Source organism: Mobula birostris, chromosome 4, assembly GCF_030028105.1.
Source record: "Mobula birostris isolate sMobBir1 chromosome 4, sMobBir1.hap1, whole genome shotgun sequence".
Lineage (NCBI taxonomy): Eukaryota > Metazoa > Chordata > Chondrichthyes > Myliobatiformes > Myliobatidae > Mobula > Mobula birostris.
Window position 1 is genome coordinate 184,787,698 of NC_092373.1, and position 15,010 is coordinate 184,802,707.

At 39.9% G+C, this 15,010-nt stretch overlaps 1 protein-coding gene across 2 annotated transcripts in view; it reads right to left on the minus strand.

Annotated features, from left to right (window-relative positions):
* The window catches only part of LOC140196836 (receptor-type tyrosine-protein phosphatase alpha), a 202,387-nt gene that overhangs the window by 83,762 nt on the left and 103,615 nt on the right, over positions 1-15,010 (minus strand). For both annotated transcript variants that reach the window (XM_072256682.1, XM_072256681.1), the window contains one exon: positions 14,472-14,498. In XM_072256682.1, coding sequence (XP_072112783.1) covers positions 14,472-14,498 — 27 coding nt within the window. The remainder of the gene's footprint in view (positions 1-14,471; positions 14,499-15,010) is intronic.

Genomic DNA, 15,010 nt, shown 5'->3' on the forward strand with positions numbered 1-15,010 from the left:
TCTTTAAACTTTTTATAAAATTCAGGCGGAAAACCATCCTCTCCTGGAGATTTATTACTTTGAAGTGATCCTAAAGCTTCTTCAACCTCTTTTAATGAAAAAGGCATATCTAATCCCTTCTGTTCTTTCGAATTCAATTTTGGAAGAGTTATTTGTCATAAAAATCTTTCTATCTCATTAACATAATTTTGTGATTCCAATTGATATAATTCAGAGTAGAAACTTTTAAAGGTTTCATTAATTTCTAAAGGTTTATAAGTAATTTTATTTGTACTTGTTCTAATTGCATTTATCGTTTTGGAAGCCTGTTCTGTTTTCAACTGCCAAGTGTGATGCCAAGCAAAGCTATTGGACAATTGATGCTAATGAGAGAGATAAGAAAGACAATGGAGAAACATTCAAAATGCTAATAAGAGAGAAGAGAGGGATTAACGGAAAAGAAACACAATTCAGAATATTGACAGACCGGATGCTTTGAACATGAACTGTTTGAAGTTTGATGGACAGGTGATACCCCAGCAGGGGGATAAAAAGAGCAGGTTTGCTAAGGCACGCGACACACCACGAGACCACGAGACCCTGGAAAGAGCAGTGTACCCTAACAAGTGGTGGGAGTTTGAAGGTCCCGTTCGCGGGAACTGACCAGAGGCTTACAGGGTGTAAAGTTACGATCGGTGGGAACCTGGGGTGTGTGTCCGCTGGGGTTCACTGTGGAAGAACGATCGTATCCGGAACGGAGGGGTCACAGTCGGTGACCACAGCGGGGATTAGAAGACATAAAAGGGTCTGCCCGAAACCAACTGCAAAGAGGTCAAAGGTCTGCCTGAACCAAATTGCATCTCTCTCGCTCCAACGGTACAACAACAGCAATTACTGCGAACTGCACTAAGCTGAACTGAACTCTGCTTCACTTAAGACTGATCATTTTACCCCTAGACTGCGATAGAGCTTGGTTGATTCCTATTACCCTATTTCTGTGTATATGTGTGTATTATCATTGCTAACCTGTTACATTGATATCCTTACGATTAGGGCACTATATTACTTATGGCTTTAATAAAACTTTTATTAGTTCCTAGTAATCCAGACTCCAACAAGTGTTCCATTTCTGCTGGTTTGGCAACCCAGTTACAGGGTACTTAACACAAGCAAGAATTTTGTGTGATCTCTCACCTAACTCATAATACCTTTGCTTAGTTCTCATGATTGCTTTTTCCGTTCAGTATGTCTGAAGCGTATTATATTGTAGCTTCTTATTGACAAGTTGTCTTCGTTTTTCTCCTATCATATGTCTTTGAGATTCTTTTTCTAATTTTGTAATCTCTTTTTCCAATTGGTCTAGTTCTACCATATATTCCTTCTTAATTTTAGAAGTAGAACTTATTATCTGACCCCTTACTTATGCTTTCATTGCATCCCATAATACAAATTTATCATCAACTGAATGAGAGTTTGTATCCAAAAAAAATTGGATCTCTTTTTAAATAAAATCACAAAAATCTTGACGTTTTAATAATATTGAATTAAATCTCCATTTATAAGTCGCTTCTTCCTTATCCATCATTATTATTGTCATTAATAAAGGAGAATGATCTGACAATATTCTCGCTTTATATTCCATATTTTTCACTCTGTCTTGAATATTCATTGATAATAGGAAAAAATCTATCCTTGAGTAAGTTTTATGTCTATTAGAATAGAATGAATAGTCTCTTTCTTTGGGGTTAATTCTTCTCCATATATCAATCAAATTTAAATCTTTCATCAATAATAAGGTTAGTTTTACTACTTTCGATTTTGTAACAGCCTTGGTTGATCTATCTAAGACTGGGTCTACACAAAAGTTAAAGTCTCCACCTATTAATATTTTATCATGTGCATCAACCAAATTCAAAAAGGCTTCTTGTATAAATTTTGCATCATTTTCATTTGGTGCATAAATATTCATGAGAATCCATAATTCTGAAAAGAGTTGGCAGTGTATAATCACATATCTCCCCACAGAATCAGTTATTACATCTTGTATTCTAATTGGTAATGTTTTATTGATCAAAATTGCTACTCCCCTTGCTTTTGAATTAAATGAAGCTGCAATAACACTTCCCACCCAGTCTCTCTTTAATTTCTGATGTTCTATTTCTGTTAAGTGTGTTTCCTGCAAGAAGGCTATATCTACCTTCATTTTCTTAATACGTGTTAAAATTCTTTTTTTTTCCACCGGTCCGTTAGGCCCATTAACATTAAAACACAAAAAATTCAATAAGTTAGTCATTATTCTTAACAAAATTACTCCAATCTAAAACATTACTTAACATCTCAACTCTCATCGTTCCTTGGGGAATCTCTTTAAACTTCACCATGTTGCTATGTGTTTCCCCCTCCCCCAATCATCCAGGCAAAAAGAAAGAAATAAAAGATAGATAAAATATAAAAAGTAACAAAATACCCCCCTACTAATGTTGTGAGTGGAAAAAACCGCAACATTACCCCCCTCCATTTTGCAGGTCATGGCTGTCGCCATGATTACACACACGAATCCCGTAGTGATTGATCAGTATTTCTTCCAGCTCCCCGTAACAAAAAAAAATTTTTTTTATATATATATAAAAAAAAACTTTAATGTCACTATTCCCAACTAATATTCCTCAAACTTTTACATTTCTTCCCCTCTATCATATAATTAATAATATATTTATATATTCTTCCGCCTTTAAAAATCCGCCAAGTCTATTCCCTGTCCCAGTCGTCATCTTTAATCCACCTCGCTCCCCAAGATTTCTTCTTGTGTCCGGTGAGTATTCAAAAATTCTCGCACAAATTCCTCCGCCTCCCGGTAATCATTAAAAAAATCTTTTTTCTCCGCCAGCCAAAAAAATTTTCAAGGTTGCAGGATAGCGCAGTATAAATTGATACTCATGATTCCATAGGACTTTTTTCACTGGATTAAATTTCTTCCTTCTCTTCAAAAGTTCATAACTTATGTCAGGGTAGAAAAAAATTTTGTTCCCTTCTATCATCAATGGCCCTTTTCTATTCTTGACAGCTTGGGCAGCCGCCTGCAGAATCCTTTCTTTGTCTTGAAATCTTAAACGTTTTATTAAAATTGATCGCGATTTTGGTCGTGTTCTGGCTTTTATCTTAGAGCTCTATGTGCCCGTTCAATTTCAATTGACCGATCTCCCTCTTTCATTTGCAAATTTTCCGGGATCCATCTTTGAAAATATTCTATTAGATTATCTCCCTCTATACCTTCTTTAAGACCAACAATCTTAATATTATTTTGCCTACTAAAGTTTTCCAGCACATCCACTTTTTCCCACAACCGATCTCTTTCGATTGTCAAGGCAAGAATATCATTTTCTGTTTTCTCCACTATCATTAGTATCCTCCATTGTTCCTTCCAACTTTTTAACTTCCTTATCCATTTTCTCCTGTCTTTTCATAGCTCTATCGAACATAATCTTCATGTTTTTAACCTCTATATTTATTCCTTTTAATTCAAGCATTATTTGCACTAAAGACTCTCTTATGTCTCCACGATATCCTTTACTTTTAATCTCTTCTTGTTCTTCTTCCTCCTCGTCTTCACCTGTATTCTCTGGGGAATCCGATTCTGACTTCAGGTCACTTTCACTTTCAGTGGCAGTCGGTTCTTGTAGTTTGATTTGTACCGATTTGCGCATGCCTACTTCTTTACGCATGCGCAATTCCCGCTTCTTCTTTCCAGGGACCGCTGCCGCTGCCATTGCCCCCTGTTCTTCAATGCCAGAGATAAAATGTGTCTCCTCGGAAAGAGACCCAACCTGAGCCCGAGGTTCCATCGCTGTAGTAGGCCGTTTTTCCTTCCCATCTGGTGGTGTCATCAAAACAGCAGTCTTCTTCTGCTTCTGTTTACGAGGCAGATCGTAAAATAATCTTGAATAGTTTATAAGTAGTTTTCAAAAACTATTTAACAACTTTTCTTTATTTAAACAGTACTTTGCTGATTTTTTTACGGGAGAGCTGGATTTCCACGTCTCAATCCTACGTCATCACGTGACATCCCCTTGAGCAACTTTTTTGAGCAGAATGCAGAGTATCAGGATGTATATTCCTATTTTATTATGCATCCATCTTAGTAAATACAAGTCTAAGCTGTCAAAATAAGCAATGCTGCAGATTGTAACACTGAAACAGTGAGCCTTTGTCCTCCACTCTTGCTCAGGCAGAAGTGATACCTCGCTCTCCTTCATTAGTGAGAGTGAGATGTTGAAGTGTTGGGATGGACAGTAATTTTTTTGATGGGACTCCAGATCATGGTCTCTGGGGGCTTTGCTGTTGATTGCATGGTGGGTGGTGGGGGAGCTGATACTTTTGCTGAAGCAAGTAGGTAGAGACAAGGGAGGAGGGTTTATGCTTTTGCACAGGAAGGGGCTTTGGGGTTCTAACAGTTTTCTGTCATTCATTCTTTGGGGTTTTTCTTCTGTTTCATGGATGTCTGCAAAGAGTAACAACTTCAGCTTGTATACTATATACACTAAATTGAACCATTGAAATAGTGGGGTAGTGTTCATGGACCATTTAGAAATCTGGTGGTAGAGGGAAACAAACAGTTCCTAAAATGTTGAGTATGTTTCTTCAGGCTCCTATACCTCCTTCCTGATGGCAGCAATGAGCAAATGTCATACAGTTTACTGTATAACAAATAACAATGGGCCCAGCACCAGTTCACGTGATATATAACTAGTCACAAGCCTTTGGTCTGATAAACAACTTTCCACCATCACCCTCTGCTTCCTACCATTGAATCAACAGGCTTGCTTTCCCAGCATCTAATTAGATCCAACCTTTTAGATTAGCCTTTCACTATGGGACGTTGTTAAAGGCCCTTCGAAAGTCCATATAAACAATTTCCTACTGCCATTCCCTCATCACTAACCTGTGCTGACTATCCCTAATCTGAATTGCTTAACTAAATACTAGTAGACCCTGTCCCCAAGAATCCTCTCCGCTAACTTACCCACCAGTGATGCCATGCTCACAAGTCTCTAGCTCCCTGGCTTGTCTTTGCTATCTTTCTTAAATAATAGTACATAAGCCCCCATCCACAACCCCATCTAGTCTTCCAGGGCTTCACCTATGGCTAAAGACGATGCCTCAACAATAACTTCCCAGGAAGTCTGAGGATGCACAATCAGACCCTGGGTTGTCAAATGTTTCTTGGATTTACTGAGGATGCCTGCAAGAAAATGAGTCTCAGAGTTGTATTTGGTAAGATACATGTACTTTGATAATAAATTCAGTCTGAACTTTGAACAGTTCTTGTCTTAATGGTACAGTCCCTCCTGCCTGATGGGAGAGGGTTAAGTAGAATGTCAGACATACAAGAAGGCTCATTGACAAAGATAAGGGCCCTGCATACACAGCACTCGCTCCTGACAAATATCTCTAATGTGTGGGAGAGAGACCTCAACCATCCTCTCCACAGTCCTAGCAATCTTTCGTAGGGACCTGTGGTCAGATGCTTGCAATTCCCATACCAGATGGTTTTGCAGCTGGTCAGCACACTCTTGATGATGTACCTGTAAAAATTGGCTAAAATGGGAGTGGGAAGCCTCACTCACCCTATAAAGTGGAAATGCTGCTCCACTTGACCAAAGAACATAGGAACATAAGAAATAGGAGCAGGAGTAGGCCATCTGGCCCATCGAGCCCATCAATAAGATCATGGCTGATCTGGCCATGGACTCATCTCCACCTAACTGCCTTTTCCTCAATTCCCCTACTATGCAAAAATGTATCCAACCTTGTCTTAAATACATTTCATGAAGTAGCTGCACTGCTTCATTGGGCAGAGAATTTCACAGATTCACCACTCTCTGGGAAAAGCAGTTCCTCCTCATCCCCATCCTGAATCTACTTTCCCAAATCTTGAGGATATATACACTAGTTCTAGTCTCACCTATTAGTGGAAACAACTTTTCTGCCTCGATCTTATTTATCCCTTTCATAATTTTATATGTTTCTGTAAGATCTTGTTTCATTCTTCTGAATTCCAATGAGTACAGTCCCAGGTGAATCAATCTCTCCTCACAGTTTAACCCCCACATCTCTGGAATGAACCTGGTGAACCTCCTCTCCACCACCTCCAAACCTAGTATATCTTTCCTCAAGTAAGGCCACCAAAACTGCACTTAGTATTCCAGATGCAGCCTCACCAGTACCCTGTGCAGTTGCAGCATAACCTCCCAGCTCTTAAATTCAATCCCTCTAGCAATGAAGGCCAATATCTCATTTACCTTCTTGATAGCCTGTTGCACCTGCAAACCAACCTTTGTGATTCATGCATAAGCACTCTCAAGTCCCTCTGCATAGCTGCATGTTGCAGTTTTTTTACCATTTAAATAATAACCTGCTGTTCCATTTTTCTTCCGAAGTGGATGACCTCGCATTTACCAACATTGTATTCCATCTGCAAGACCCCTGCCCACTCAACCTATCAATATCTCTCTCCAGACTCTCCATAATTTTCTGCACAATTTGCTTTTCCACTAAATTTAGTATCATTAGCAAACTTAGACAGACTACATCCTGTTCCTTCTTCCAGATTGTTAATGTACATCGTGAACAGTTACAGGCCCAGTACCGACCCCTGAGGCACACCACTCACACCACTGATTGCCAACCAGAGTAACACCCACGTATCCCTACTCTCTGCTTTCTATTAGTTAACTAATCCTCTATCCATGCTGGTACATCACCCCAACCCTATGCATCCTTATCTCACGGATGTCTTTTAAGCAGCACCTTATCAAGTGCCTTCTGGAAATCCAAATAAATAACGTCCATCTGCTTCCCTCTATCTACTGTGCTCATTACTGTATATCCTCAAAGAATTCCAGTAAGCTTGTCAAACAGGACCTGACTTTGCTGAATCCATTCTGCATCTGCTTGATGGATCCATTTCTTTTCAGATGCCTCACTATTTCTTCTTTAATGATAGCTTCAAGCGTTTTCCCAACGACAGATGTTAAACCAATTGCTGGTGTTGAGAGACCATGTGAGATTGTCTATTATGTGCACTCACAGAAACATGGTGCTCCTAACACTCTCCATGGAGGAGCTGTGCATGAGCAGTGAGGAGTTAGGCGAGATCAAGTTTGGGGGAGATACACTGTCTTGTAAGTTACTTTCTCTTTCTCCTTATTTGTCAATCCTCGTCTGTTAGGGCATAGTATATTAGTGAGGTTGGCTCCAGTGGCAATTTGTACTGTGCGGGATGTGGGAAGTCTGAGTGACCTCCAGTCTTCACTGTGTAAGACACTAGAGGTGTAAAGTTACCATTACTATGCAGAAGATTCTTGGGAAACTAAAGGGTCTGATGGTAGATAAGTCACCTGGACCAGATGGTACACACTCCAGAATTCTGAAAGAGGTAGCTGAAGAGATTGTAGTGGCATTAATTGTGATCTTTCAAGAATCATTACATTCTGGAATGGTTCCAGATGACTGGAAAATTGCAAATGTCACTCCACTCTTCAAGAAGGGAGAGCAGCAGAATAAAGGAAATTATAGGCCAGTTAGTCTGACCCCAGCAGTTAGGAAGATGTTGGAGTCGATTGATAAGGATATAGTTTTGGGGTACTTGAAGGCATTTGATAAAATAGGCTATATTCAGCATGGTTTCCTCAAGGGAAAATCTTGGCCTGGCAAACCTGTTGGAATTCTTTGAAAAAACAACAAGCAGGATAGGCAAAGGAAAATCAGTTGACGTTGTGTATTTGAATTTTCAGAAGGCTTTTGACAAGGTGCCTCACATGAGGCTGCTTAATAAGCTACGAGCCCATGGGATTGCAGGAAAGATTCTAGCATAGATAAAACAGTGGCTGATTGGCAACAGGCAAAGAGTGGGAATAAAGGAAGCCTTTTCTGGCTGGCTGCCAGTGACTAGTGGTGTTTCACAGGGGTCCGTGTTGGGGCTGATTCTCTTTACTTTATATATCAATGAATTGGATGATGGAATTGATGGCTTTGTTGCAAAGTTTGCAGACGATACGAAGAAAGCTGGAGGGGCTGGTAGCTTCGAGGAAGTAGAGAGGCTATAGATTAGGAGAATGGGCAAAGTGGCAGATGGAACAGTGTTGGGAAATGTATGGCCATGCACTTTGGTAGAAAAAAATCAAAGGGATGACTATGTTCTAGATGGAGAGAAAATCCAAAAAACTGTGGCACAAAGGGTCTTGGGAGTCCTTGTGCAGGATTCCCTGAAGGTTAATTTGCAGGATGAGTCTGTGGTGAGGAAGGCGAATGTGATGTTAGCATTCATTTAAGAGGACTACAATATAAATGCAAGGATGTAATGCTGAGACTTTATAAAGCACTGGTGAGGGCTCATTTAGAGTATTGTGAGCAGTTTTGGGTCCCTTGTCTTAGAAAGAATGGCTGAAACTGGAGAGGGTTCAAAAGTGGTTCATGAAAATGTTTCTAGCTTTGAAATATAAAGTGCGGTTGAAGACCGAGCCTGTATTCACTAGAGTTCAGAAGAATGAGGGGTGACCTCATTGAAACCTGTAGGCCTCGTTAGAGTGGATGTCGAGAGGATGCTTACCATGAGGAGAGAGTCTAAGACCAGAGAACACAGCCTCAAAATAGATGTGTGTCCTTTTAGAACAGACATTAGGAGGAATTTCTTTAGCCAGAGAGTGGTGAATCTATGGAATTTGTTGCCACAGGCAGCTGTGGAGACCAAGTCTACATGTATATTTAGGGCAGAGGTTGATAGATTCTTGATTGGTCAAGGCATGAAGGGATACTGAGAGAAGGCAGGAGATTGGAGCTGAGAGGAAAACCGGATCAGCCATGACGAAATGCTGGAGCAGACTCAATGGGCCAAATGGCCTAATTCTGCTCCTATATCTTATGGTCGTATAGATTGATTTTTAGGATTTTAAGGTCAAGGTATCTAAATTACATTTAGACTAAGAGCTTGAGGTGTGAAAGCTGGATTAAAGGGTTAATATAGGCACAGTTGTACAGAGCAAGGTCCTTGGAATAATAAATTACACTGGGAACATGTAATTTTCCAGAATCATAACTAGACTCAGCAAACTAGACAAGATAAAGATGCAAATGAAGGATTAGAAAGCACACGGTAACTACTGGATCATCACTCTCCATTAAAATAAAGACATTTATTTATTTACTTACTTATTTGTTTAGATACATCATAGATTAGGACCTTCAAGCTATGCCATCCAATAATCCCCTGTTTTACCTAATCACAGGACAATTTACAATGACCAATTAATCTACCAACTGGTACATCGTTAGACCGTGAGAGAAAATCGGAGCACCCGGAGGAAAGCCACGCAGTCACAGGGAGAACAGACAAACTCTTTACAGGTGGCAGCAGGTAAAGCGTTGTGCTAACCACTATGCTACCGTGCCACCCTGAATAGATCACTTTTTAATCTTATTAAATATATAAGGGGTGAATCATAAGTTCGTGGCCTAAGGTAGAAGGAGTCAATTTTAGAAAACCTAGCACATTTATTTTTCAACGTAGTCCCCTCCTACATTTACACACTTAGTCCAGCAGTCGTGGAGCATACGGATCTTGGACCTCCAGAAAGTGTCTGTAGATGGGTGATTGATAAGTTCGTGGCCTACAGTAGAAGGAGATGAGTTATACAGCTCTCGTTATATGCACATGCAGGTCAACTCTTTGGGTGATTGTGCAGAAAGTTTGAAGTTAATAAATCATCTCCTTCTACCTTAGGCCACGGACTTATCAAGCACCCTGATGAGTTATCAATTTCAAACTTTCTGCATAATCACTCAAAGAGTTGAACTGCATGTGCATGTAACGAGAGCTATATAACTCATCTCCTTCTATCTTAGGCCACGAACTTATCAATCACCCCATGCTATGGACACTTTCTGGATGTCCGATATCCGTATGCTCCACGGCCACTGGACCAAGTGTGTAAATGTAGGAGGGGACTACGTTGAAAAATAAATGTGCTAGGTTTTCTAAAATTGACTCCTTCTACCTTAGGCAACAACCTTATCAATCACCCCTCGTCTGTGAAGGATTGAAGAATATGCATGTTCCTCCACAAAGTTTTGCTTTGAATTACACGTAGTTTTGATTGATCATTAATGCCTTAAGTATACATCATGATTAGTGACTTTTCTTCTTTGTACACCGATAAAGCATGAGGAACTGTGCAAGATGTTTCACTGGTCAATGTAGGTTACTTTTTAACAATTGCTAGTGGCAGTTTTAGAATACCTTTTGTGACTGTAACTGTGCTGCTCTCCTTGGGTACAAGTAAATAAAATTCAATGGGGAATTAAATGCTAGGTGTCAGAATGCAGTTATCTGTGACAAGAGACAATTTAAAGGGATATCCAAGGAGGAATGCTTTCACTCAGAACTTGTTATCGTACTTTAAGGAGAGGATGCTAGAAGCAGAAATTCACAAAACACTTCAGTATCTGGATATGCGCACGAAAACATCAAACCAGAGGATCTAAGTGCTGGAATTGGTGTGGTATTATAGTTCCTGCAAGGATATTGCTATTATAAATCATAGATAGTACCATGTGGATGAATAGCACTTACTATTGATTTCAGCAAAGATCAAGAAGACAAAAGGAAACAAAAGAAACTGTTTATCTAATCTATTTTAAAACCATTATCATCCATGACTACTGCAGTTCAACATTCTCAATAATACTGATGGGTAACAAAACAAAAGCAGTCTTCTCAGCATTAAAATTCAGTAGAAGAACATCTTTTGAAAATACAGCTCAGACAAATCAAAGATCAATTTTAAAGAGAATCAAGTGGGAAAAGCTATCTAATGTTTTCTTAATACACAAATCATACCACTTTGACTGTGGCATTGGTAACAGAAAGCGCTATGTTGACTGTAACCACAAATGCATGCCCTTTTTTTCTCTTGTTCTACAGAAAGCGAACAGCTTGCTCATTATTCCATCCTCCACTGGTTTGACCCTTTTGTTCACACCCTCTCAGCAGGAATCCACTGAAGCTGGGGGAGGTAAGACAGGTTACACCTGAACTCAAAGGGGTCCAGCATCCTAGCGGGCACATTTAATAGAGCTGTTAGGGAGGGTTTAAACTAATTTGGCAGGGGGGTGGGAACTGGAGTGATAGGGCTAAGGAAGGGAAAAGCAGATATAACTCAAAGATAATGTGCAACAGAGATTATAGGAAGAACAGGCAGGAGATGAGGCTCAATCACAGCCAGTGGCATGAGTTACAGGGTAATAGATGCATGGTGCAGTTAAAACAGAAAGCAACAAATATTGGACTGAGAGTGTTGTATTTGAATGCACGCAGCATAAGGAATAAAATGAACGATCTTGAAATTCAGATACGGATTAGCAAATATGACATTGTGGCCATCTCTGAAATTTGGCTAAAGGATGGCTGCCATTGGGAGCTGAACATACAAGGATATACAGTATATCAGAAAGATAGGTTAGTAGGCAGAGGGGGTGGTGTGGCTCTGTGTATAAGAAATAATATTAAGTCATTGGAAAGAGATGACATAGGATTGGAAGGTATAGAGTCTCTATGGGTTGAGTTAAGAAATGGCAAGGGTAAAAGGACCATAATGGAAGTTGTATACAGGTTTCCAAACAGCAGCCGAGATATGGATTACAAATTACAGCAGGAGATAGAAATGGCATGTCAGAAGGGCAATGTCATGATAATTGTTGGGGATTTTAACATGAAAGTGGATTGAGAAAACCAGGTCAGCACTGGACTTCAAGAGAGAGAATTTGTAGAATGTCTTAAGGGATGGTTTTTTAGAGCAGCTTGTTATTAAGCCCACTAGGGGATCGGCTGTGCTGGATTGGGTGTTGTGCAATGATCTGGAGGTGATAAGAGAGTTTAAGGTTAAGGAACTCTTAGAAAACAGTGATCACAATACGATCGAGTTCACTTTGAAATTTGAGGGGGAAAAATAAAATCCAATGTGTCGGTATTTTAGTGGAATAAAGGAAATTACAATGACATGAGAGGGGAACTGGCCAAAGTTGAATGGGAAGGGACACTTGCAGGAAAGACAGGAGAGCAGCAATGGCGGGAGCTTCTGCAAAAAAATAAGGAAAGTACAAGACCGATATATTCCAAATAAGAAGAAATTTTCAAAGGGAAGAAGGACACTACCGTGACTGACAAGTGAAGTCAGAGCCAAAATAAAAGCATAAGAGAGGGCGTACAAGGAAGCCAGAGCTAGTGGAAAGATAGAGGATAGGGAAGCTTTTAAAAACTTGCAGAAGGGAACTAAGAAGGTCATAAGGAAGGAAACGATGAATTACGAAAGGAAGCTGGCAACTAATATCAAAAAAAATACTAAAAACATTTTTTAAGAATATAAAGGGTAAAAGAGAGACGAGGATAGATATAGGACCAATACAAAATGACACTGCAAATATTGTAAAGAGAAGTGCAGAGATAACAGAGGAGCTGAATATGTATTTTGCATCAGTTTTCACAGTGGTAGATGTCTGCAGTATACCGGACATTCAAGAGTGTCAGGAACGTGAAGGTTGTGCAGTGACAATTATGACTGAGAAGGTACTCAGGAAATTTAATGGTCTCACAGTGGATAAATCTCGTGGACCTGATGGAATGCACGGTCAGGTTCTGAAGGAAGTAGCTAGAGAGATTGTGGAGGCATTAACAATGATCTTTCAAGAATCGATAGATTCTGGCATTATAGCAGATGATTGGAAAATTGCAAATGTTACTCCTCTATTTAAGAAGGGTGGGAGGCAGCAGAAAGGAAACTATAGACCTGTTAGCCTGACATCAGTGGTTGGGAAGTTGTTGGAATCAATTGTTAGGGATGAGAATACGGAGTACCTGGAGGCACATGACAAGGTAGGCCAAAGCCAGCATGGTTTCCTGAAAGGAAAATCCTGCCTGACAAACCTACTGCAATTCTTTGAGGAAATTACAAGCAAGGTAGACAAAAGAGATGCAGCAGATGTGCTGTACTTGGATTTTCAGAAGGCCTTTGACAAGATGCCGCACATGAGGCTGCTTAGCAAGATAAGAGGCAATGGAATTACAGGGAAACTACTAGCGTGGGTGGAGCATTGGCTGGTCAGCAGAAAACAGAGAGTGGGAATAAAGGGATCCTATTCTGGCTGCCTGCTGGTTACCAGTGGAGTACAGGGGTCGGTGTTGGGACCACTGCTTTTTACGATGTATGTCAATGATTTGGACTATGGTATTAATGGATTTGTGGCTACATATGCCTATGATACAAAGATAGGTGGAGAAGTGGGTAGAAATGAGGAAACAGAGTCTGCAGAGAGACTTACATAGTTTAAGGGAATGGGCAAAGAAGTGGTAAATAAAATACAATTCTGTAAAGTGTATGGTCATGCACTCTGGTGGAAGAAAAAAACAGGCAGATTAGTATTTAGATGGGGAGAGAATACAAAGTGCAGAGATGCAAAGGGACTTGGGAGTCCTTCTGCAAGATACCCTAAAGATTAACCTCCAGGTTGAGTCGGTTGTGAAGAAGGCGGATGCAATGCTGGCATTCATTTCTAGAGTATAAGAGCAGGGAAGTGATGTTGAGGCTCTACAGGGCACTTGTGGAACCACACATGGAGTATTGTGTGCAGTTTTGGGCTCCTTATTTTAGAAAGGATATACTGACATTAGAGAGGGTTCAGAGAAGATTCACGAGAATGATTCCAGGAATGAAAGGGTTACCATATGAGGAATATCTGGCAGCTCTTGGGCTGTATTCCCTGGAGTTCAGGAGAATGGGGGAGAGGAGATCGCAAAGAAACAATCAGAATGTTAAATGGCCTGAACAGATTAGATATGGCAATATTATTTCTCACAGTAGGAGATTCTAGGACAAGAGGGCACAACTTCAGGATTGTAGGATGTCCTTTTAGAAATGAGATACGGAAAAATTACTTTAGTCAGAGGGTGGTAAATCTGTGGAATTTGTTGCCACGAGCAACCGTGGATGCCAAGTCATTGGGTGTATTTAAGGCAGAGATGGATAGGTTCTTGATTAGCCAGGGCATCAAAGGGTATGGGGTGAAAGCTGGGGAGTGGGGATGACCGGAAGAATTGGATCAGTCCATGATTGAATGGCAGAGTAGACTCAATGGGCCAAATGGCCTACTTCTGCTCCAATGTCATATGGTCTGACGATCTGAAGCACATAGATGCAACATATGATAAATAGACAATATGGTTTTAAAGACAACTAACTTTCTTACAATTATTACTACGTATCACCAACAAAGAAAAAAGTTGATAGAAATTTCCAAATCCTTGCTGAAACAAATGAAAACTTTTGCAACGTCACAACAAATTATGTCACATCTTAAAGACTGAGTGCCAAGTAAGTAACAATCTAGGCGGTAGAACATGGACAATGCAAGACACAGCATAACAAGTAAAATATAAAACTCACCTTTTCCGCCTCCTTGGTTAGATCCACCTGCGTAACAACAGAATGAAATTAAAAATTACCCAGGATATCAACATTCAATATATTGTGAAGTTCATGGTGGCAAATTATGGGATATAGTTCTGGCACACCCTTCAGGAATGTCTGTTATTCACAATAATATGGAACAAGATGATGAAATATTTATCTTGCTTATAGCTAGCTTTGTTTACAGATTTGGTCATACTGGATTAAACAAGTTTATTCTAATCTTTTTTATGCCAACGCCCTCCTAAAGCACCTTCATGCATGCCAACGCCCATCTTAGGCGCAATATACTTTCTGGCACCCCCATAGTGTAAAAACACATCTACCATATGCTAAGATGAGAAAAATTATTCTGCTTTAAATTTTTATTTCACTTTAAACCTAGCTTACATATTACCAGCGCACTGTACGGCAATTTTGATATCAACGTGATCCTTGAGCTTGATGGTTTTCAGCAAGAGTTGAAATATATGGTTCAAGTTGCAATAGCAAAAGCCTTAAGTCCCCGTGCAAGA